Source organism: Callorhinus ursinus, unplaced genomic scaffold (assembly GCF_003265705.2).
Source record: "Callorhinus ursinus isolate GAN/ISIS: 27379988/994484 unplaced genomic scaffold, GSC_fseal_2.0 scaffold5, whole genome shotgun sequence".
In the NCBI taxonomy this organism is placed as follows: Eukaryota; Metazoa; Chordata; class Mammalia; order Carnivora; family Otariidae; genus Callorhinus; species Callorhinus ursinus.
This window is the reverse complement of record NW_027397067.1, coordinates 23390960-23413479: the sequence shown is the minus strand read 5'-3', so window position 1 is coordinate 23413479 and position 22520 is coordinate 23390960. Positions and strand designations below refer to the sequence as shown.

At 40.1% G+C, this 22520-nt stretch overlaps 1 protein-coding gene and 1 long non-coding RNA gene across 3 annotated transcripts in view; one reads left to right on the top strand and one right to left on the bottom strand.

Moving 5' to 3' along the window:
- LOC141372802 (uncharacterized) overlaps positions 1-4053 on the top strand; it is a 52647-nt gene extending 48594 nt beyond the window's left edge. Inside the window, exon 6 of the long non-coding RNA XR_012378231.1 lies at positions 3761-4053. This is a non-coding gene — a long non-coding RNA (uncharacterized lncRNA). The remainder of the gene's footprint in view (positions 1-3760) is intronic.
- Positions 4054-9936: 5883 nt separating this feature from the next.
- Positions 9937-22520, bottom strand: part of KCNB2 (potassium voltage-gated channel subfamily B member 2) — a 383680-nt gene continuing 371096 nt past the window's right edge. For both annotated transcript variants that reach the window (XM_073892696.1, XM_025871448.2), the window contains exon 3: positions 9937-12338. In XM_073892696.1, the coding sequence (XP_073748797.1) occupies positions 10182-12338 (2157 nt within the window). In that variant the 3' untranslated portion in view covers positions 9937-10181. The remainder of the gene's footprint in view (positions 12339-22520) is intronic.

Here is a 22520-nt window from a genome sequence, read left to right as displayed (position 1 = left end):
CACAGATGGAAATGATTCAGTGAGCCACTTTAAAGGCGTGAGTACGCTGCCTCAGTCCTTTTTTGGGCTAGATGTTGAGTAAGCAGTTTATAGTCACGTTTGTACTGTGGCCTATGTACATGACACTGTCACATAGTGTGTCGACATAATAAGATGAGACAGCCACTCAGCAGCTTTTAAATGCAGCACACACGGATAGTCAACATTGAGCTTTTATATAAGCTATGTAGAGACAGGTAATAACTACATTTAGTGAACTGGTTGGATGGTTTAATGCTTTATCTGAATGCTATTTAATAAGCTAGGAGCTTTATTTTTTTGAGAAAACAGGTAGGAGCACAGTATTCGTTAGGCTATAACTAAATAGTAAGATCTAAACTGCCGTGCAATTATGCTTTAGATCATGAATTACTTTTCTAAGCATCAGACAACTGATTGAAACCCCAAACTAAGTAATATGTTATACTAAAGCTTTCATAAAATTCCTAGTCAAAACGGAACAAAACAAAACCCCCCATCAAAATCAAAATATTATTTTCAGTTTACCAGTGATGGATACTGGATAGTCTGAAGGTGAAATTTTAGTGTATCTTGGAAACTCCTTTGCAGATTCAATGGAAGATCTTCCCAAAGTCAGTCTGTCTCTAATACTGGAGTTAGTTGCCCCCCTCCCCGGGTTCCCCATGATTTGGTCGGAGTAGTTGTACTTCGTGTAAAGACTCTGCAGTGTGCTGCATCATATGTAGTCCCTGGTCATGACTCAACTCTGAAGCTCCTTGTGGGAAATAAGGGTTCCATCTAATTTTTTTCTGACGTGGCATTTTTAAATTGAAATAGAAAATGAATTTCTTCCTGTTACTTTTCTTGGTCCATAAGATTTTAATATTGACAGAAAGGCAAAACAAAAAGTCTCTGGTGAAGCCTAATGATAATCCACACTTTAGAATATAAAAACACATTTAATAAAGAATTCTTTTTAAATCGAAAGCTTTTATTCTCATTTTATAGTTTATTCTGGCAAATTGTCAATTGTGGCAAATCTGGAACCAAATTTGGTTATGAATTACTTCGTATATAAATATATATCTCCTTAGGTTCACAAATATTGAAAGAATAAAGATGGAAGAGTGTGTTGCAGTCACATGCCTAAGTATGTTTAATTTTTTGCTAATAAGGAGAGTGTAAAAGAATCTTCAAATAGATAATAAAGCTAAAGTCTTATAACTGTAGGAAGCTGATTTTTCTTTAGAAGAAGTTGACATTTTTCTATTAAACATTAAAAATGTAAGGCTGTTAGGTAAAAAAAGAAATCACATTACCTAAGTTGTCATAGCACGTTATTTGTCCACACGAGGTGGAGATACATATATATGTAAACAAATAGAATGCATATATATGGAATTTAGCAAATAAAATATTCTCTATTTTAAAATAGCAGTAAGTGAAAATCTACATTTATACTCACACACATTTAAAGTTTTGAGTGTTTAGAAAGCCAGAGAAAAATCTTAGAAGACTAAGTAATTAGCACACAAATGTGCATTGAATGGTTTCTTCTGGAATATTTTCAAAAAAGAAAACGAATACCTCCTGTCAGGTATTGTGCATGGTGCTTTACTATATACCATCTGGTTTTTTAATTTATCATAGTCCTTTTAAAGAAACTCACAGTCAAATGAGAAATATTAATTTCAAACGACCACCTAAAGATATTTTTATACAAAGAACTTAAAAAGAAATCCTAATCCATTTTCAAATGATTTCTAATTGTATGTACAGCAAAGTACAATATTTCGAGATGGACTTTTCTTCATCCCAAATACCTTTTGCTGAAGTTCTATTTAAATTGCTATAACATAGGTTTTGGCCAAGAACCTTATAAAAACTACAGAGTTATATCAATTTTCCCCGATTGAAATGTTTGCTACCATTGAAAGTGAAAAGGGTAATATTGGTATTTTCCCTTTTGGGTACTGCCCTGAAAACAGACACACTAATCGGTTGCCCACAGAAATTTAGTGGAAAGTGCATTTAGGATGATATCTGGTGACAAATCAGTGAGGAGACACCACCTTTCTCATCAACCTAGCTATTTACCTTTGAAGTTCAAGAACTTAATAGAGGCTTTAAAAAATTATTTTTTTTGTTAACAGGGGGAGAAAAATACAGTGTCATTGCTTTGATGGTCAAACCGTACTGTTACACTGTGTTGAGAGTTCCTTTGTCCTCAGGCTTCTCTGACCGCCTGGACAGCTTCCTGGTATTCTTAGCTTTGGGCTTCAAGTTGCTATTGCTAATGGCTCAATTGGTCATGCCCTTGACTTGAGACCAGAAGTACTATAGTCAGGCAGACCCTAGGGGAGGATTGCTGGTGGGCACTGCAGACAGGAGAGGAATAAAAAATCTGGATAAGCAGGATCTGAGTTTGATCAAAAGAATCTGTTTCCAAACCAGGATGGTGAGACTTGAGAAGAAGGTATAAGGGAGTGAGGTCAAGTCCCTCCCACAAATGGTTCCCGTTGTACACCGGGCACAGTTAAATAATGTTCATAAGTTGTCCAATAACTTCCCCTTTGAACATGTTTTCCCACTTACCCTCACTTCTTCAAAGAAAGCAAAGAAACAAAGAAACACACAAGCAACTGTATAAAATAGAAAAGCTTTCGGGTTGAAAACAAGGTGCTAAGAGCAAGACATAGTCATTAAGCTGTCAAATGAAAGATTATTAAAAATGCTTCAGTGTGCTAATGGTACCTTATATTTGCTTAATAAACCTTTTTTATACATTCACTGTTGAATTTCTAATGGTTTAATATACCTCTTTAAAATTACATAAATTTAAAACTTGGCTATTGTATGACAAACCCGTGTTTTGTAAATTGCAGGTTTTTCTTTTTTTTTTTTTTTTCCTTTTCTTTCTTTGGCTTTGAACTAAATAGGAAAATTTTGCCAATTCTTTAGTGAGATTTTCATGCCATATATATATATATATATATATATACATACACATATATATATTAATTTTGGCTATAGCATTTTTTGTAGAAGTAATTTGAGTAACATTAGTACATATTACTTTCTATGTATCTGTTTCCTTTACAAAAATTCTAATTTCAAGTAAACATTATGATGTGAGTATTGCAGGTTTAAAAATCAGCCTAACCCATATGCTGCAAATAAGAACATTAGAAGTATCTTGGTTTAAAGATGGCAGAAATCTGGCTGTAATAGAATTTCTGGCCAGCACCCACAGATGTCTCTTAGGAGTTTAGAAACCATCTATTTTTTCACCAGGGTCAATTCAGGGGCATTTTGGGTTCTATTTGTAAACTTCAGGAAGAATGGAGACTGTAGGTTTTGGAGTTAACCAACCAAATGACTTTATCTTCACAGGTTCATGATTCTTAAAAAAAAAAAAAAATCACTCTTTTGAGTTCTCTGTAGCTTCCCGCTCATAGTGGAAAGGTCACAGTGCATTTACTATGTAGTCAGAGCCCACACTAGGGCACCGCTAAATATTTAGCAAAACCTGTGATTCTGTTTTGATTTGGAGGCAGCAGGTAGAAATATTCTGAAAGTGCCATGCAGAAAGTAGTAACAATTTTATCAGGTATTTTGGAATAAGAAAAATAACACTGAGAAATGATCACTGCAGAAACGTCTAGGACGTAGTTGTGATTTTGGCTACATGCACGCATAACGGAAGGTGTAAAATGGTAGAAAACTTTCTTTCAAGTCCTCATTACCGATTCCTTTCCAGGCAAATAGAGAATTGCACTTCCTCTCAGGCCGACCACTAGAAGGCACTCAGCATGGAGAATAAACAGCAGATGGCAGCCCGCAACATCCTTTCTGAATCTGCGTGTCTACCTCTGGTCGGTTTTCACGATTCTGTGTCTGTTTCCCTGAATCTTTGATTTTTGAAAGCCTACTTTTTTTGTTTGGTATGCCATTTCAGAGCCTTTTTAGGTTAAAGTGAAACAAAAATAACTGAAAGAAAAACCATTCGGCCATATTGTTTGCCATTACTGCCCATAGTGGATGGGGGAGAAGCTACTTGCTCATTAGATTTTCATGAGACCAGCAGGTTGTGATAGCTTCTATCACAGCATGTAGGCTGAGATTTAAAAAAAAAAAAAATCAAACGGAACAGTTATGGGAGTAGAAAAACAATGAATTTCAACAGCATTTTTGCTAGAATTATATTTCCTTTGGATGAGGGTGTATTCCATTGAAATACACCATCACTAGATCTCAGACAGCTACTATGATTTTAAACATGTATGTGTAGAAAGTGTTTGTGGTGGTCATTCAGATCCTAGAGTAGGGAATGAAATAAATAATTTGAGTCTGAGGGAACATAAAAATGGATTACAGGAGTTCTCAGACTACAAACTCAAACATATCGCCATACTATTTCCCACTCACCCTGTGGAACTGGATTTCACTTGGGAATATAATCTCTTTAAATACGAAATCTCTTCTAGACGGTAAAATGGAGGGGATAAACTGCATAAATTAATTTCTGGCCCATGGAAGACAATCAATGTTAGTTGAATGAAATATTTTATCACAGCAATCTGCTACTCTGTTAAATCATAAGAAATGATTTATTCAGAAGAGATTAAACTTGGAATGATGGTCTCAATTGTGAATTTCATGTCAATAGTAAGTTTAAATTTTATAAAAGCATATACACGTACCTAATATAACTTTCTCTGCTTAAAAGACATGTTTAGTTTACTCACATATTTCTTTCTTTCTTCCTTCTTTTTTGTACTTGTATCTTTTGCTGGCCTCTGTTGTCTTATTATTAAAGAGAATCTTCCCCACCTCCCTTTATATGGATTTTTATAGATTAAAACCCTTTGAGATTTAAGAAGGAAGAGATTATGCATTAATGGTAATGGTAAATAGGACTTATGCAATTACCTCAGCTGTTTTAAAAAGGCAAGTAGAAGAAATGGTTATTGAAACCAATAGCATTATATTGCAGGACAGCATTACATTACAGTAAGCATGAACTTCAATAATATAGAACCAAGGTTTTGGAGTTGGGGCCTTTCCTCTTTTCTATTAGGGATGGGCCTTGGAGCATTTCCATTTTTTACTTAGATTTTTGTAGGGTCTTCTTTTTCTTTATTTTTCTTTTCTTAGTTCTGTTTGGGTGAGGACAGTAGCAGTGGAAAATAATGTATTTTCAAAGTCACATAGATCTGGTGAATAAATCCCTTGAGTCAAGCTATATAATAGAATTTTAAATATCCTCCATTTAGAAATTCAGGGGGCTAAACAAAGAATAGTGATACATTGCTAAAATGTTGCCTGTAGTCAATGGGAAGTAAGACAAGCCATAAAAATGGTTTAAACCACATAACCATCATCAAACTATTAAAATATAAAATGTGTTATAGACTTTTCACTGGTATTGAATCTTGCTCTAGTTATTAGTGATAGACCATTACTAGGAATTTTGACAAGCAATATGCCTAATTAAAAAATTATTTTACAATTTATCAGATCAAGAGGAAAGACAACCCATAACCTCACTCAGTCAGGTTAACAATTTGTTATCTCATGTAAATCTAAATTGTGACAAAAATAATTATGTATCAGACTTCCGTTTATGCCATCTATCTATTTCTTAGGAAAACAGTTTGCTGGAAAAGCATTTCACTTGTTCTTGTCATCTGCTTCCCTGGTTTGATACTGAGTGATTTTTTCCATACTCAGAAGAGACATTTTTCAGTAACCCAAATGATCCTCAGCCTGGTTGTAAATGGGCCGGGCAGTAAGCTCCATGAGGCCAAGGGTTGTACCCTTGTACCAAGCACAGTGCCTTCTCTGGAATACAGAGGTGCTCACCTCGTATTTAGGGGTATACCTAGTTTTTAGTAACATAGAGGTGCTCACCTAGTATTTGCTGAATGAATGAACAGTGAAATGACAATTAAATTCAGTTAGACAAAATTTTGGAATTAGACTAGAAGTAGTTCTAAAATTCTACTTGTTTTTGTTTCAGAAAATCAAGTGGCTTCCTTCAGCCCTCTGCCTAATATGTATGTCATGTTACATCATGAGCTATGAAATTCTTTTCTTTCACCCAAGGGTGTGGATCTTATGACCAGAGTTCTAAATTGGCAAACATATGCTAAAGATGGTCAATGTCCTTTATCTTCAGTCATTACCATTGGGCATGATTCACTGTTGCTTTAAGCAAACTGCATGACTATAAATGCACCTCAAGGGTTTTATTTTGTTTTGTTTTTTACATAATTTCAGATACTAACAGGAAAAAAAAAACTTAATGAAACATACTGTGGTACGTTGGAATGACGGACTTGACGCCAGACAACATGGATGAAGCCAGGTTCTGCTATTCGCCAGTGACCTGTGTCAACTTGAAAAAAATGCATAACCTCTCTGGTCCTTTATTGATAAACAATACCTAATTCAGAAGGCTGCTGTGAGGATTAACTTCAAGAAGAAACTATAAGTAGGGGCGCCTGGGTGGCTCAGTCGTTAAGCGTCTGCCTTTGGCCCAGGTCATGATCCCGAGGTCCTGGGATCGAGTTCCGCATCATGCTCCCTGCTGGGCAGGGAGCCTGCTTCTCCCTCTCCCACTCCCCCTGCTTGTGTTCCCTCTCTCGCTGTGTCTCTCTCTGTCAAATAAATGAATAAAATCTTAAAAAAAAAGAAACTATAAGTTACTTTACATACATAAGGCTTTTTTTTCCCCCTATTCAAATTCCAAGAGAAAATAGTTGAGTTGTTGGCTTTCCCCAGCCTGTGTCTACATGAGAGTAAGACTGTTTTGACAAGAAATTAATGAGAACAGACACTTGGCATATACTCTCCTTGTTACCAGATCTAGTCACATCAGGACAATGCTTGATCTAAATGCTTGCCTCAAAGCGGTTTTGCCAGAGTGGAGAAATTTCTAGTGGAAATATTTAGAGACAAATTAGATCAACTCCAGGGACTCACTTAATTATGTCACTCTTGTATTTGTGATCCAACCCAAGACATTTATCCACGTGTCCATTTCCATACTTTCATGATTGACCTCAGTCTTTGAGCTAAGATGATCTTACGGCCATTTGCACTGGCTATTAAGATAGCTAGAAGAATCAAATTAACCATTCTTGAGATCGTGTTATTTTGACTTCATTCAAATAGTCTCTACTCACTGACGTTTGTCCTTGGTCACTGGGCTAGCTCCTGATGTGTACCCTTTCCCAGTAGCAGAAACCTCCAGTGCGCCTGAAGGAACCAGTCTACGTCCCCGTCATTCATGCAGTGCTTCTTAAACTGGGGATATATTTTTCAAGGGGTCCAAAAGAGGTATATGAAGTCATAAGAGTATCAATTTTACTAGTTGGTAAGCAATATAAAACATCATTTCTTTTATATTGAAACATATGGAGTAAAATGCAGCATTTACATGAATTTTAATGTAAAAATAAGACTTCAAAAGAATTCTGTGCTTGGTATATCTGCAGACCATTTTAGGCATACACATGTTCATTCTCTGCGTTAGCTGCAGTTCATTGAAAACGTTTAGGAAGTGCTGCAGAAGTGCATTCTGGGAGCCTTCGGTTCCCAAACTGCCTCCCTGTGAAACAACAAAGTCAGTTTTTTTTTTTTTTTTTTTTAGAGGAGCATTTTATTTTTCTCCTAGCTGAAGACTTTTGGCTCAGAGGGGCTAAGAAGAATGGAAGGTTAAGTTTCCCATAAAATGTTCTTGAAAATTCTCTGAAACTTAAAAAATATTAAAGGAAAGAAGTTTTTAGGGAAAATGCTTCCAGGGTGGAATGTCTAGGATTCCTTATCTAGGTAGGATTTCTAACATGAAGCATTCTGGAGCGGGTTCTTAGTAGAAAGCCTAATGGACACTGAAAGTGGGCATTACTGAACTATCAGGGCAAAAAGACAAATCCACCTGTGCAGACAGATAAATGAAAAAAAATTGAGATTCAACAATACAGAGACATTAGAAAATAATTGTTTTGTTAGACTATGTCAAGAAAATGATTTTCATGACTTATTTGCTATTCATCTAACAGCAGACACACCTGTTTGACTTGAAAAACTACATGTAGAAAATTCGAACACTCTAGATTTACAAAAACAGATCAACATTTCATTTTAGACACTGAAATAAGTATGAGTACTGTAAATATCAATGGTTAATGACCATAAACCCTTAAAGGTTATGTCTTGAGACAAACATGAAAACCATTAAGAAATTCTAAGCACAGTGAAAAAGAAACATTTAAAATTGTTTTTAGCAGTAAGGATGCTTGGATTTCAACTAAGATCAAAACTTGTTTTCTTATCTGAGATATAATGACCAGATTCTGTTAATAAATGTCATTCCTAAAGCCTTAAACTCTAAACATTTGGGTTGTCTTCTGCCAGTGTTATCGTAATTTTAAAAATAGAATACAATTTAGAATTTGTTTTTTCTTTAAACAAAAGTTGTGCTTTAAATTTGGTCTGGAATTTTCCCAACTCTTTCCATGAACTACACACACACACACACACACACACACACAAATACACACACACACACGTACAAAATGCATTATGCTGAGGCAAAACTTGGGACATTCCTGAGAGACCAAGCTATCGTATTAATTTGAAGTCTTAAGGGAGCTGAGAAAGAGTTTTGTCTTGGGTTCATTGGGGTAAAACCGAGACTAAGAGGTTTTCAACGCTTATCCAGAATGACACATCTAGTAGTTGCAGATCTGGAACCAGAGCCTTCGTTTCCTGTGAAGCAAAATGGATTCGACCGACCTGGGCTCTTAGCACAGACTTCACCAACGTGTCTTAACTCCTCTGGATTTCAGTGTTTTCAGTTGAAAAGGCTGGAGTGGCTTTCAACAAAGGTAGTCCTGACGATGCTTGGGGACGTTGGAAACGTGAGGGGGTGTTTCTAGCTGCTGCAGTTAGGGGCAGGTGCCTACTGGCCTCTGTGGGGCTCCTGAAGCGGTGGTGTCCCCTCCCCCCACTGGGAAATATTGGGCAACCCGTTACCAGCCTAGGGCTCTTTTTATGGTAACTCATTTCTGAACCCAACTAACCATACAAGGTGTGGCAGTCTCACTTAAATAGCTTTGCTTTTAGTTTGTCAAGTCACTTTTTGGAATTCCCGTTTTGGCATATCTGCATTCTATCTTCAGTTCTTTAGATAGAAAAGTTTATGTTGGCTTCAACTGGAAAATATCGTCATCTTTCGATGGTCAACATACAACTGGAAAAAAAAACAAAAAACAAAAAACCTAATTTCCAAATGTGGAGTGACACTTAAAAAAAAGTTTAGTTGTATGATACAACCTTTGACATATTTTCAGGCTTTTAGGCTGTGGCAAAATTAGATACATAATTGGCAAAATTTCAAGCTTCAATTCCAAATTTGCCGATATCTGGTCATTAAATCTTGCCTATTTTCATGATTTATAAAGAAAACCACAAGTGCCACAACTAAGCAGAAGCACAAAAGAAAAATGCACCCTATAAACTACATCACAATAAAAATACTGTATTCCTTTAAACAAATGTACTTTTAAGAGCTTTATAACCCAAAGCAAGATATGTGAGATGGTTTAAGAAGAGGTTGCAATTTTGCAACAAGAAGTCTGTACAGCAACTCCAGGCAGTAGCTGCGAAGGAAGTAGCTGTGTCTCAGAAACTTGTTTCCATACGTTCTTGACAATTTTGCATCCCGGGTCCCATTATTTACAAAGTACGCATTTTGCAAGCTCAAAGCACCTTGGTCCTCGAAATTACCGAATGCATGCAATGACATTTCATCCTTTCATGTGCAAATTCTAAAATTCATTGTAACAGAAAAAAATTAAAAGTTGGAAATCTGTCTACAATTCGAAATGAAAGGATCAAAAATGTCAGACATTGCCGAATACTGGTTCCTAATAGAGCTCTCTTTATTTGTTCACTGTTCCTCAGTCATTTTTGTTTGTTACAAAATGCAGTCTTGACTCTTTATTTAAACAGTACTTAAACTAAACTGTTCATGCCATGCAAAAATAACATTTTATGCACTTTTTTTGTGGGGGGGGGCTTCCCATGTTTTTAGTTCACAGGCATTATTACCGCATTTTTAAGAAACAAGTTTTTATTATTATTATTATTATTATTATTGCTTTTGTAACTAGTCACATGCTGGTTTCACGTGTGGGACAATAACCTGTGTCTCCTGGGTTGGAATGAATTTCTGGGGCAAACAAGTGGTTTTCCATCTTGCACCCTTCTTGACTATTGTCCTTTTTTACTTCCGCCACAGCATGGTAAATGTCTTGCCTACAGTTGTGACTTGGGTCCTGCGGGGAGGAAGAGCCCACACAGGCCTCCTCTCTCAAAGGGTCTCTTCCATCACTAGGCTTATCTGCAAAGCAGTTTGGGCTGGAGTCGGCCTGCTTGTCCTGCCTGGGCCCCTGCAGCTCTAAGAAGTCATCGTCGTCGCCAGTGTCTATTTCCGTGAAGCTCCTCCTCTCTCTTGTCGAGAAAGGAAAGAGTTTCTGCTTGGGAAACCTAGGCGTCAGCCCTTTGGAAGGTCCCTGACAGTGTGCGGGAACCTCGGCGCCCAGCAAGGCTCTGTCTCCCTGGGAGGGGGTTTCCTCGAGGAGGATGGTGCTGATGAGCTGAGGGGTGGCGAGGGAAAAGTCCGCTGTCGTGACCGGCAGCGGCCTGGCTGTGCTGGGCGGGGTCTGTGGGGCACTGCCTCTGTTTTCCTTAAAGTTCACTTTGAGCGACCTGGATTTTAGGGGGTTGCTGCCTTTCAGCGAACTCTTAGGGCTCTCGGAGGTACCGTCCGACGGCAAAGGGCCGTGGAGCCCACTTTGGTAAGCGCTGTTATCGAGGCTCACAGTTCCGTCGACCGGAGCGTATTCCAGGATGGCATCCCTAGCCCCGGGCCCCTTCTCTCTGCTTAGTGTTAGAAACGGGGGCCCCCTGGCTCTTTGGCGCTCTTCAGTTGCCGTGGGGTCAGGCGGGAACTTCATCTGCAGGTGGGAGGCGGACAGCGGCGGCAGGGGCGACCGCTCGGTCTCCGTGAAGTCGGTGGCGCAGCTGGTGAAGCTGTCTATGCTGGACGTGCTCTTCATGTCCACCACGCCCTCGGTCTGCGCCACAGCCAGCTGCTCCTGTGGGCAGACCACTTCTTCCATTTCTATCTCCTCCTCGTACACCGAGGGCCTCTCGGGCGGCTCCTGGCAGGCCGGGTGCGGCTGAGCGGGAGGCTGTGTCTTGGTGATCTCGTTGTACAGCATCTCCAGTTTCTGCGCGCTCAGGTGCTGCGGGCTGGAGGAAGAAGTGTTGTTCAGCTGCTCGTGGGAGTCTTTCTGGCTAACCTCCTGGTACTTATTCTCGAAAGATTTGTTGGAGCTTGTTTCCGACAGAGCTTTCCTGGCCCACTTCCACCGGCTCGGGGACAGGTGATTATCATCAGCCGAGTCCTTGGTACTGGCTGACTCTCCTGCCTTCTCCACGGCCACATCTATCAGTTCCATGCTCCGGGCAAAGGCATCTTTTAAGTTCATAGAAACAATGCTTCCGTTCCTCTTGGCCCGCTCAAGGGCCTCTCTCCTTTTAATTGCCTTCTCCTGGCGTTTCTGCTCCTTGTAAAACTCAGAGAAATTATTCACGATGATTGGGATGGGAAGGGCAATAACCAGGACCCCGGCAATGCAGCAGAGGCCTCCCACGATTTTCCCTAATAATGTCTTCGGGTAAATGTCACCATAGCCCACAGTGGTCATGGTGATGGTGGCCCACCAGAACGATGCTGGGATACTGGTGAACTTGGTGGCATCTTCATCCTTCTCAGCAAAAAATACCAGGCTGGAAAATATCATTATCCCCATGGCCAGAAATAAGATCAGTAAGCCCAATTCGTTGTAACTCCGTCTGAGGGTGAACCCCAGGGACTGCAGGCCTGTGGAATGTCTGGCGAGTTTCAGGATCCTGAGGATGCGCATGATCCGGAAGATCTGAACCACACGCCTCACGTTCTGGAACTGCAGCACGCTCTTGTTGGACTCCGTGAGGAAGATGGTGACATAATATGGCAAGATGGCCAGCAAATCAATGACATTTAGTGGGCCTTTAAAGAACTTCCACTTATTTGGTGAGGACAGGAAGCGTAAAAGGTACTCCATGGTAAACCAAGCGATGCACACAGCCTCCACATGTGCTAATTGGGGGTTGTCGTTGGGTTGTCCGAATTCATCCATTGCCTGCAGCTCTGGTAGAGTGTTGAGAGACAGAGCGATGGTGGAGAGTACAATGAACAGGATTGACACAATGGCCAAGATCTGGAAGAGAGAAGGAAGTCCAAGTTAGCAAATGCTCTTCGTGGCTTAGGCAGCTGGCAGACACATGGATTCGCGGTTCTTTCAACAATGTGAATTGCTCAAAGATATTCCAGGAAGGTAACTCTACAGCCTAAAATGCCCTAACTAATGCAAACACATTCACTTTTTATGAGTTCATCTCATTTAGAAGCCCAGTGTAGCACCCATTTAAATTCCGGGGGCCTAAACAATTTGGAAAAAAAAAAAGAATCCATCCCTCACCCCTGCCTTTGTTCTCGTGTGAGTAACCACCTTTTGCAATCGCCTTGGGGAGCAGTCTCCCTTCTCTTAGTTTTGTTATTTTTTTCTCTTAACCACCTGGTTTGTGTTTCTTGAAGTGAATCACCTGACATGCCACATATGCTAGGCAGAATTCATGGTTTCTAGGAGTTTTGTTCTGCAACTAAAACCACATATGCAGACCTACACACGAGAGATAATATAGCACTCGGTACAACCGTGCTTCTCGTACAACAAATACCATTTATACGGGAAGCACTGGCGGCAGAACAAAATTAGGCTAGCCCTCAGCCTGGGCTATGGGGACCTCTGGACAACACCATGTGGGAAAGGAAGATTAGAGCTAACTGCGTTCCGTCAAGGAAGGTTTCATAAAGAGCTTGTTGACCATCCACGATGATTCTGGTGCAGAGCAAACATTTTAGGTGGAGGAAAACGCATGATGTCAGAGGTGGCAGGAAAGAGGAAGAGCTCAGTGAGAAGTAAGAAGATGGGATGATAGGATTTTAGTCAGTCTGAGCTCTGAACCTGGCTTTATCGCCTCCTATGTAACCTTGGGCAGGTTTTCAACCTCTCGTTGTCTCAGTTTACAAATCTGCAGAACAAAGACAATGGTCATAGCTGTTTCCTGGTTGTTGTGACGATTACATGACACACAAATATTGCTAAATAAATGAAAGGCACTCGTATTAGTAGAGGCTGAAATGACCAGGACTTCAGTCTGGAAAGACAAAGGCCAAGAACAGGTATGTGGGACATCTGTGAAGCCATGCACCATACAGACATCCCAAGTAGGAATTTCTTTATAAGGCTGAGATTTTTAAGGCCGAGCATGAAGATTAAGGTTTGAGAGCAATGGGAGGAAGCACTTTTTTGCTTAGTAAAGACTCTGCATGTGGGACACATACTTCTTGGTGAAGTAGGAAGCCTCTCTTACTTAGCTTAGGTCTGGCTTGGTTTCAAATGACCTTTGTCCATGATCTTGGGAGCTGTCATTGGTCTCAGTTATTATATGTAGCTCTGAGAAAAATATCCTGACAGTGACTATTTTTTTTTTTTAAGAGTTTGTTTCTTTATTCATGAGAGACAGAGAAAGAGAGAGAGAGGCAGAGGCAGAGGCAGAGGGAGAGGGAGAAGCAGGCTCTCTGCTGAGCAGGGAACCTGATGCGGGACTCAATCCCAGGATCCCGGGATCATGACCCGAGCCGAAGGCAGATGTTCAACCATCTGAGCCACCCAGGCGCCCCCTGACAGTGACTATTTAATTTAAAGATTTAGCATCCAGTAAACGTTTCAAAGGACAATGATTAAGCAGCTTGAGACCCCACAGCTCAGTAAACCTGAGATCATGAAAAAATTAGTTTGCCTCTAACTGACATCAGGACTTGTAAACGACAGTCTTCTCCTGTTCTTTCTCCCTCCATTTTCCTCTTTACTCTTGTGAATTTCTCTTCTTCTGGGTTACTCTCCTGACCCTTTCTCCTCATATGCCTCCTTTATAACTTTCATTGTTTTTTTGTTCTTGTTCTTCCAGTTTCCATCTCTCCCCTCAAATCTCTATTAAGTAAAATCACAGTATGACGTATTTCAGAGTGTGTTACAGATTTTGAATAAAGATTTATGGTTCCTTAACTTATAGAACAGTATTTTACGATTAGTATTTTATATATTTTTCTTGAACAAAACTAAGGTAAGTACTTTTTACCTGAGTATACTTCAGGATTTCCTTGAAAAGTGTGGATCAATGAAATCACAGTAGAAAAAAGGTTCTCTTCATCCTATTCTAAAAGATTGTGGAGGCTAAAGTTAGAAATCCTCTCAGAAGGTTTAGATAAATCCATGGATAATGGATTCAGAGGGTTTACTAAGGGCAATTTGGGAATGTTCACCTTGAATCTCCACCCACAGAGGCCAATGGCATGGTGACGCTGACGAAATTTTGCCCCAACATTTCTTAGGAAGCACTGGTCAGGTCACATCCGTTCTTATGCTCTTACCATGAGTAACCAGGTCCCTCTGTACTTTCTAGAGGGTCGTACTGTCGTATAACAGGTGTATAATATTAAGTGGGCATTTTAAGTGCTGGGATTTCTGCCATCATTCTTGTTCTGCCAATCCATACTCTAGATTTTCCATATCTTATCTGTTCACCTGCCCATTTTGGATGCATCCTCCTGATGCTTATCACTTCAAAGAGCAAGGAGAGAAGTAGAAATACAAATGAAATCATCCTATTATCTTCCAACCCTTTTGGACAAAGAACAAAAGTGGATGGTCCAGGGTAGACCTTCAGTTTTCCTTGACTCCCTAAATCACAGCTAGACTGTAAGTCATTTGACTTCAGTAGCTAATTTTGGGAAATAATGAAACACTGTATAGTACTAATGCGGTCCATAGTCTAGTTGACCCCAACTTAACACATAGGGTTACCTTTTATACCTGGAAATTCAGCACAGGCACAACATGATTTGGAGTACATTTTTTCCCCATCCCCCCCCAAAGATTCATTTACTGAATTGGAGAGAGAGGGAGTGGGGCAAAGGGAGAGGAGAGAGGAGAAAGAGGCCCAGGCAAATTCCAAACAAAGCACAGAGCCTGATGCGGGGCTCAATGTGATGACCCTGAGATCATGACCCGAGCCAAGACTAAAAGTCGGACGCTTAATGACTGTGCCACCCAGATGCCCCTGGAGTACATTCTTGAAGGAAAAGAATGATTACAGAAAAAAAAACCAAACACCCCAGCTCTTAGCAACCCCCATTCGTGTTAAAGAAGCCATAGGTACTGAAGTGCATTATTTTCTGTCTCATGTTCAAATTTAATCTGTCAAAAGCCATTTGCTCTCAGTTTATAGAAATGGCTTATTTTAAGTATCTTTTGAAGCTTGGAGTTCTCCCAGAAAGACAGTGCTGTAGATAAATTATTCAATATATACCAAAGATGATGTGTAAGACAATAAGCCAAATGGGAGTTTATTGTTTTATTGTAGAGTTTTAAAACAAAATAAATATATCAGGGCGCCTGGGTGGCTCAGTCGTTAAGCGTCTGCCTTCGGCTCAGGTCATGAACCCAGGGTCCTGGGATCGAGCCCCGCATTGGGCTCCTGGCTCAACGGGAGGCCTGCTTCTCCCTCTCCCACTCCCCCTGCTTGTGTTCCCTCTCTCTCACTGTGTCTCTCTTTGTCAAGTAAATAAATAAAATCTTAAAAAAACAAAATAAATATAATAAATGTGACATTTTGCTTTAAACTACAGGATCTACTTCTAAACATGGATATTTTTTTAGTACGGCAAACCCTGTACTTAGTATGGCATTTAGGCTTTGCCTCTTTTATCCTAACTACACACAAGTTAGATTTTTAATGCCTGTCACCTCTACCAACCGGCCTCCAGAGCTGGCTACATGCCTCAGCCCTAGCAAGGAGATTTAGGTCTGCACATTGCAAATGAAGTGGACATGCAGAAATTGCAAACAAATGATCTGTGTGAGATTGGCCAAGTCCCCTGGAGATTTGGATTAGATCACCTCCATAGCCCCTCTCACCTCTCACATGTGATCATTCTCTTTCTAAAGCACCACTATTTTGCTAATTTCCATCACATCTGCAAACTAAACCAAGGACAAGTCACAACCGATCTTGTCATTTGGCTGAATGGCCGATAAACTTTTGTTGCTGAAGAAATGAAAAGTCAAATGAGAAGACTTTGAAAGCTATTGCACTGTTATATTCCAAGCATTTAGTTACTGAGAATAGACATTCTTTCTGGATAAAACTTTCCTTTCAAATCACCTGGATAACGATTTTAATTCTTCACATAAATGCAGAAATTCACAGGATCACATGGAGTTAAGATTGGGACTCCTCTCACTTGCATTAATAGGTACCAAAAACTGGTTGCATTGATACCTGTTTGTGAGAGGAAGTAAGGCAGTTGGAGACTTGCCTCAGTTATAACAACTTGTTCATGTTGTATCCTCTGAAGGGATATAATGGTATTAATGGGTGCTTTGTGGTGGAAAGAACATAGGACAGGGAACGAAAACACATGCTGGAAACCTCTGCGGGCTACTTAGACAAGCCAGTTCCCTCTCTGAGCTTTGGTTCCCTTCTCTGCAAAATGAGGTGCCCCACATTTGCTTTGCCTGCCTCACAAGGTTGTTAAGGATCAAACTAGATCATGCGCATGAAGCATCCTATAAAATGTAAACTGGGATAGAAATGAGGGAGATGTGTCTGGACAAAGCGTTTGGCCGGCATCAAGGGGAATAGAAAATACTTAGACTGTTTATCCCCCTTTTAGATACAATTTCATATCTGTTTTAAAGTCACTGACATTCAACACTCCATAAAAACACATGGAAACTTCTGTGCCTTGCACTGAAGGTGTGCAGGTACATTCTCTCTCTTCCCTCTTCCCTAACCCTCCTTCCTTCACAAATATATGCTGAAAGGTGAAAGTGAGTTACTAGCTCTTAACTACATAGCATCCCTGCTTTCTCTTCCTAGTGGGATATAACACATTAAACAAATGAAAAACCTGATCAGCAATAGAAAACGACATGGCGAACGTGATGATAAGAATTTTCAGGACAGAACCAGCTTATTTAAATTGACAGGAAGGAGGGCCCCTGGGTGGCTCAGTTGGTTAAATTGACAGGAAGGAAAAGCCCTGTGACAAACATTATTAGGAGCATGAATAATTTTCTACTTCCACAAAAAGGACAAAGCATGAGCATATAAGCCGAAGTTTAAACCATTTGTCGAGGGAAGAGGCTAGAAGTTCATTAGAATATCATGATTTTCACCTACTGATCTTCTCTTTCTAGTTATTTCTCAGGCTGATATTAACCATAGCAAACCAGAAAGGAAATCCTTTGCTCTTTGATCGAAGTTTGCAGTTCTAGCTTTCATATTCCTAGAATATATGGTACTCTCCTCTACGCTGGTGGCTCTAGCTGTCTTCTCCAGAATGTTCCCTTAGCCTGCCCAGGACAAAAGGGAGTCTGTTCTTAAGTACCTGCAGCTGATTGGCAGACACAAGCATGAAGCCGTTACGTGCTAACGCCACATGACACATTGCAAAGAAGGAGCATCACTGAAAGGTTCAGTTGTTCAGTTGTTTGTCAATTATTTTGGCCCCGTGGATAACAGGGACCCAGGAATTCAATCCTTCCACGCCCATTTGTATGCTGTTGAATGAGGCGTTTGGAAACACTTAGTCATCCATGCCCAAGCTGAGGTCAGCTGTCCACCTGCATAATGCCTTTCATTTGGGGTAGGGTGTGAGAAACCATCTAGTTCCACATACTATCAAATTCTTCTTTCAGTTTTTTATTCTCACATACAAAACCACTTCTTTGAGAGAAGAGTTTTTGGTTATCTTATGATTAAAGATACTGATTTGATAGTCTCTTGGTATCTCCTGGAATAAGCTTTGTTTCACTACTCATGATACATTTCTGTATTTTAAAAGGTTAGGTCTTAGGAAGCAACTTATTAGGTAGGAGGCTAGTGAAGGAAACTTTAATATTCTTCACCATAACTCTTCAAAGAAAGGAGCAACAGTGAGATGGAGATACCTTTCATCTTACACATACTCCAATGATTGGGTAACCTCTTTTTGGTCATTTTTCATAGAATTTCTTATAATGCCTAATAGCACCCAGAAGAATCAGACGGGTTCTTAGCCATGTTCCATCACTTCCCTGTGGCTCAAAGTCAACCTAAAAGTTTAACCAGCAATAGAATTTTTTTTAACAAAAGAAATTCATATTACAAATAGACCATTTTATGATAACAGACCAGCTTCACAAGTTCAGCCACAAAACCTTTTCCTAGGTTTAAGCTCTCCTTTTTATTAATCCTTTCTTTTTTCATTATCCTGAGTAGACTGCTGTTTTCTTTTTTAACCTCATCCTTTAAGAAGCCTGCTTGAGACTATATATTAGCTTTGGACTTCACCTTCACAGAAGGATACATTTTCGTAAAGAAAAGTGCTGTATTTTTTGTGTCACTTTTTTTTTTTTTGCTGAGTCTATTAGCTCTTAATTCAACCAGTCAATGAAGGGATAGTTTCATGTATAGATCAGGGTAGATTCAGGTTTGTGCAATAAAATGTTAAGCCACTGAGAAGAATTAATCATGTGGGTTATCCATTATAAACCACATACAAGAAAGACAAATATCATTTGACCTCACTTGTATGTGGAATCTAAAACACAAGCAAAACTAAAAAACCCCCATAGATACAGAGAACAGACGTGTGGTTGCGAGAGGAGAAGAAATGGGTGAAGGTGGTTAGAAGATACAAACTTCCAGTTAGAAAACAAGGCATGGGAATGTAATGTACAGCAGGGTGACCATAGCTAATGAACCTGTGGGGCATATTTGCTATATGGCATAGTTGCTCAGGGAGGAGGTCTTAAAAGTTCTCATCACAAGAAAACTATTTTTTTGTAACTATGTGTGATGACAGATGTTAACTAGACTTACTGTGGTGATCATTTTACAGTGTATACAAATATTGAATCATTATGTCTTACACCTGAAACTAATAGAATGTTAAATGTCAATTATACCTCAATTTAAAAAATTACACACATATGCACACACATGAACATGCATATCTACATACATACATATAAATACATGCACACACACATTACCATTTCATGTAATCAAAACTCAAGCAGCAATGTCCACAATAGCCAAACTGTGGAAAGAGCCAAGATGTCCATCGACAGGTGAATGGATAAAGAAGATATGGTATAAATACACAATGGAATATTATGCAGCCATCAAAAGGAATGAGATCTTGCCATTTGCAACGGCATGGATGGAACTGGAGAGTGTTACGCTGAGTGAAGTAAGTCAATCAGAGAAAGACATGTATCATATGACCTCACTGATCTGAGGAATTCTTAATCTCAGGAAACAAACTGAGGGTTGCTGGAGTGGTGGGGGGTGGGAGGGATGGGGTGGCTGGGTGACAGACATTGGGGAGGGTATGTCCTATGGTGAGCACTGTGAATTGTACAAGACTGTTGAATCACAGATCTGAAACAAATAATGCAATACATGTTAAGAAAAAAAAAAGAAAAGAAGAAGAAGATATAGCAGGAGGGGAAGAATGAAGGGGTATAAATCAGAGGGGGAGACGAACCATGAGAGACAATGGACTCTGAAAAACAAACTGAGGGTTCTAGAGAGGAGGGGGTAGGGGGATGGGTTAGCCCGGTGATGGGTATTAAAGAGGGCACGTTCTGCGTGGAGCACTGGGTGTTATGCACAAACAATGAATCATGGAACACTACATCAAAAACTAATGATGTAATGTATGGTGATTAACATAACAATAGACAATTTAAAGTAAAAAAAATCTTAAGAAAAAAAACTCAAGCATCACAGAAAAGAAGTAAAAAAGTCATAGAAGTGTAAACTTAAGAATGCCACATATTCCATTTACAATGTTTATTTACAAATGTAATTTGTTAAAATACCATATCCATATAAATACACATCTTAGAGATGTGCAGACGATAACAAAATAGATGGAAATAAGCCTTCCTCCATTTTTTCCTTCTTATCAACTCTCTAGTCCTTTGAAAAAATAATTCATGAAAACCCAAGGCAGAAAAAACAGATTGAACACTTAGAGTGTTTTGAACACTAGAGTATTTACAGTTGTACCCAGATTCTATAACATTCTTCCTTTTCTTGTTGGAAAAATGGTTTTTTTGCTCTAAGGACATTTTTTTTTTTTTAAAGATTTTATTTATTTTAGAGAGAGAGCACACAAGTGAGTGCAGGGAGGAACGTGGGGAAGGGCGAAGGAGAGGGGAAAAAGAATCTGAAGCAGACTCCATGCTCGGTATGGAGCCAGGCTTGGGGCTCGGTCTCACGACTGGGAGATCATGACCTGAGCCAAAACCAAGAGTTGGACACTTAACCGACTGTGCCACCCGGTCGCCCCTCTAAGGACAATTCTTAATCATAAATCTTCTCTTTGAGAGGGAAGCCTTAAAGGATGAGTAGAAGTTGCCATGCAGAAAAGGGGATAAAGGGTACTACAGGCCAAGAGAACTAAGTGGGCAAAGGCTTTGAAGCCCAAAACATATGGTTTGCTCAGAAAGTTCCAAGTAATTTTGGATGGCTGGGGACATCTATAAGAAGGCATGGCATGGAGGAGTCCATCGTGATTGCAGGGCTGCTATGTGTAAGGGTGTAGGCTGTGCACTTGTCATGTGAATGGTGCCTCCATCATTTGTGCAGTGTGCTACTTGCACAACCTTCCCACAATGCTGATTTCAAGGACCTTAGTACTCTACTGGGACTGGATGCAGGTGGAGGCATAGAGATGAGTGGGGGTGGGTGCTTCTGGGAAGTTAGGCAATGGACAAATTCTGAAGGGCACTCGATGCATTGATGAAGAGTTTGGTGAGCCTCCCCCAAAGACCAGTTTTCCTCCAAGTGTGGTCCCAGACCAGCAGCATCAGCATTTTGTGGTAACTTGTTAGAACTGCAAATTCTCAGGCCCCACTCCATACTTACTGAATCAGAAACTCTGGGGAAAGTCCCAGAAATCTGTGTTTTGGCAAGTCCTCCAGGTGATTCTGATCCTTGCTAAAGCTTGAGGACACTGCAATAAGGAGCAGAAACAAAACCAACCAACCAACCAACAAAAATTTAAGCAAGGGAACAGCATGCTCAGATTTGCATTTTAGAGAGATCACTAATTAACAGTGTGTGGGGCTGATTGGGGTAGGAGAGCAACTGAAGGCAAGAGGAGAAGTTTCTATTGCAGTGGCACCAGGAAAGGGGTTCAAGAAAGAAGTACGGCACCAAGTTATTTATAAAGCGGAATCTCAGCCCCACTTGCCATGAAGATGGCAAGTCTAGGAACCTCCCCCCGCCGTGTTTATGACTAAGTTTACCAGGAAGACAGCCGCCCCGATGCATCTCTGTGAGTATCTCATGTGGGTGGAAAACTCAGAGGGATCCTTGCCTTAAATCATCCCTTTCTTTGAAAATAGTGTTTCTTCATATCAAAAAAAATTCCAATAAGCATTTCAGGGTTTGGACGAGAAAGAGAAAAATTTCTCTCAGAGTCAAACAACAGTTTATTGGTACATGAAAACATGAGACACACACTATTATTTGCCAGAGCTATTTTCTCTTATAAAATTTTACCTCAAGTGTACATTCTGAAATCACATTGGGCAAAGACTAGCGGGGGCACCCATTTAGACTAGCTGTTCCCTGAAAGTACACTCATTTGTTGAACTATTTCTCACCTACTCCAACTTCCCATTTCTGCAAGGAAGTCTTCTAAATTTCCAGATTTAAAGTGCTATTGAAACGTGGCTTTGTTCCTTGGACACCTCATTGGCCTCATCAGCTCATCAATCACCAGGAACAGAGAAATTCAAGGATTTATTTCTACCATTATCCCCATACCTAAAGACTGTGTTCCAGCAGTTTCAGGAAAACAACAACAACAACAAAAACCAAAAGCCATAATGTAATCATTATTTTTCCTTTTAATGCATCTCTGCAGTAAGCCTCTTCTGAAAAGTACTTTTGGGGTCAGCATCATCAAGACCACATTACAGAATGCCAGAAAACCGAAGACATGTGAGGGCCACGCTGAAATGGAGGAGCCCTGCCAAAGGAACCGTTAGAGGGGAGCCCATCCAGCCAGGCCTGCAGAAAACTTGCGTGGTTTGCTTTACATCTGCTCCTGGGGGGAGACTGCTGAGTGGTCCCAGGGCCAGCGAGCTGCAGCAGCTCCCTGATGCTTCCCTTGCACAGTGACAGGTGTTCTTCATGGCACGAAGCTGAGCCTCACAACCAAGGGCCTTTATTTGAATCCTGTTTGGTTTGTTTCGAAAGCAGCGATCGTG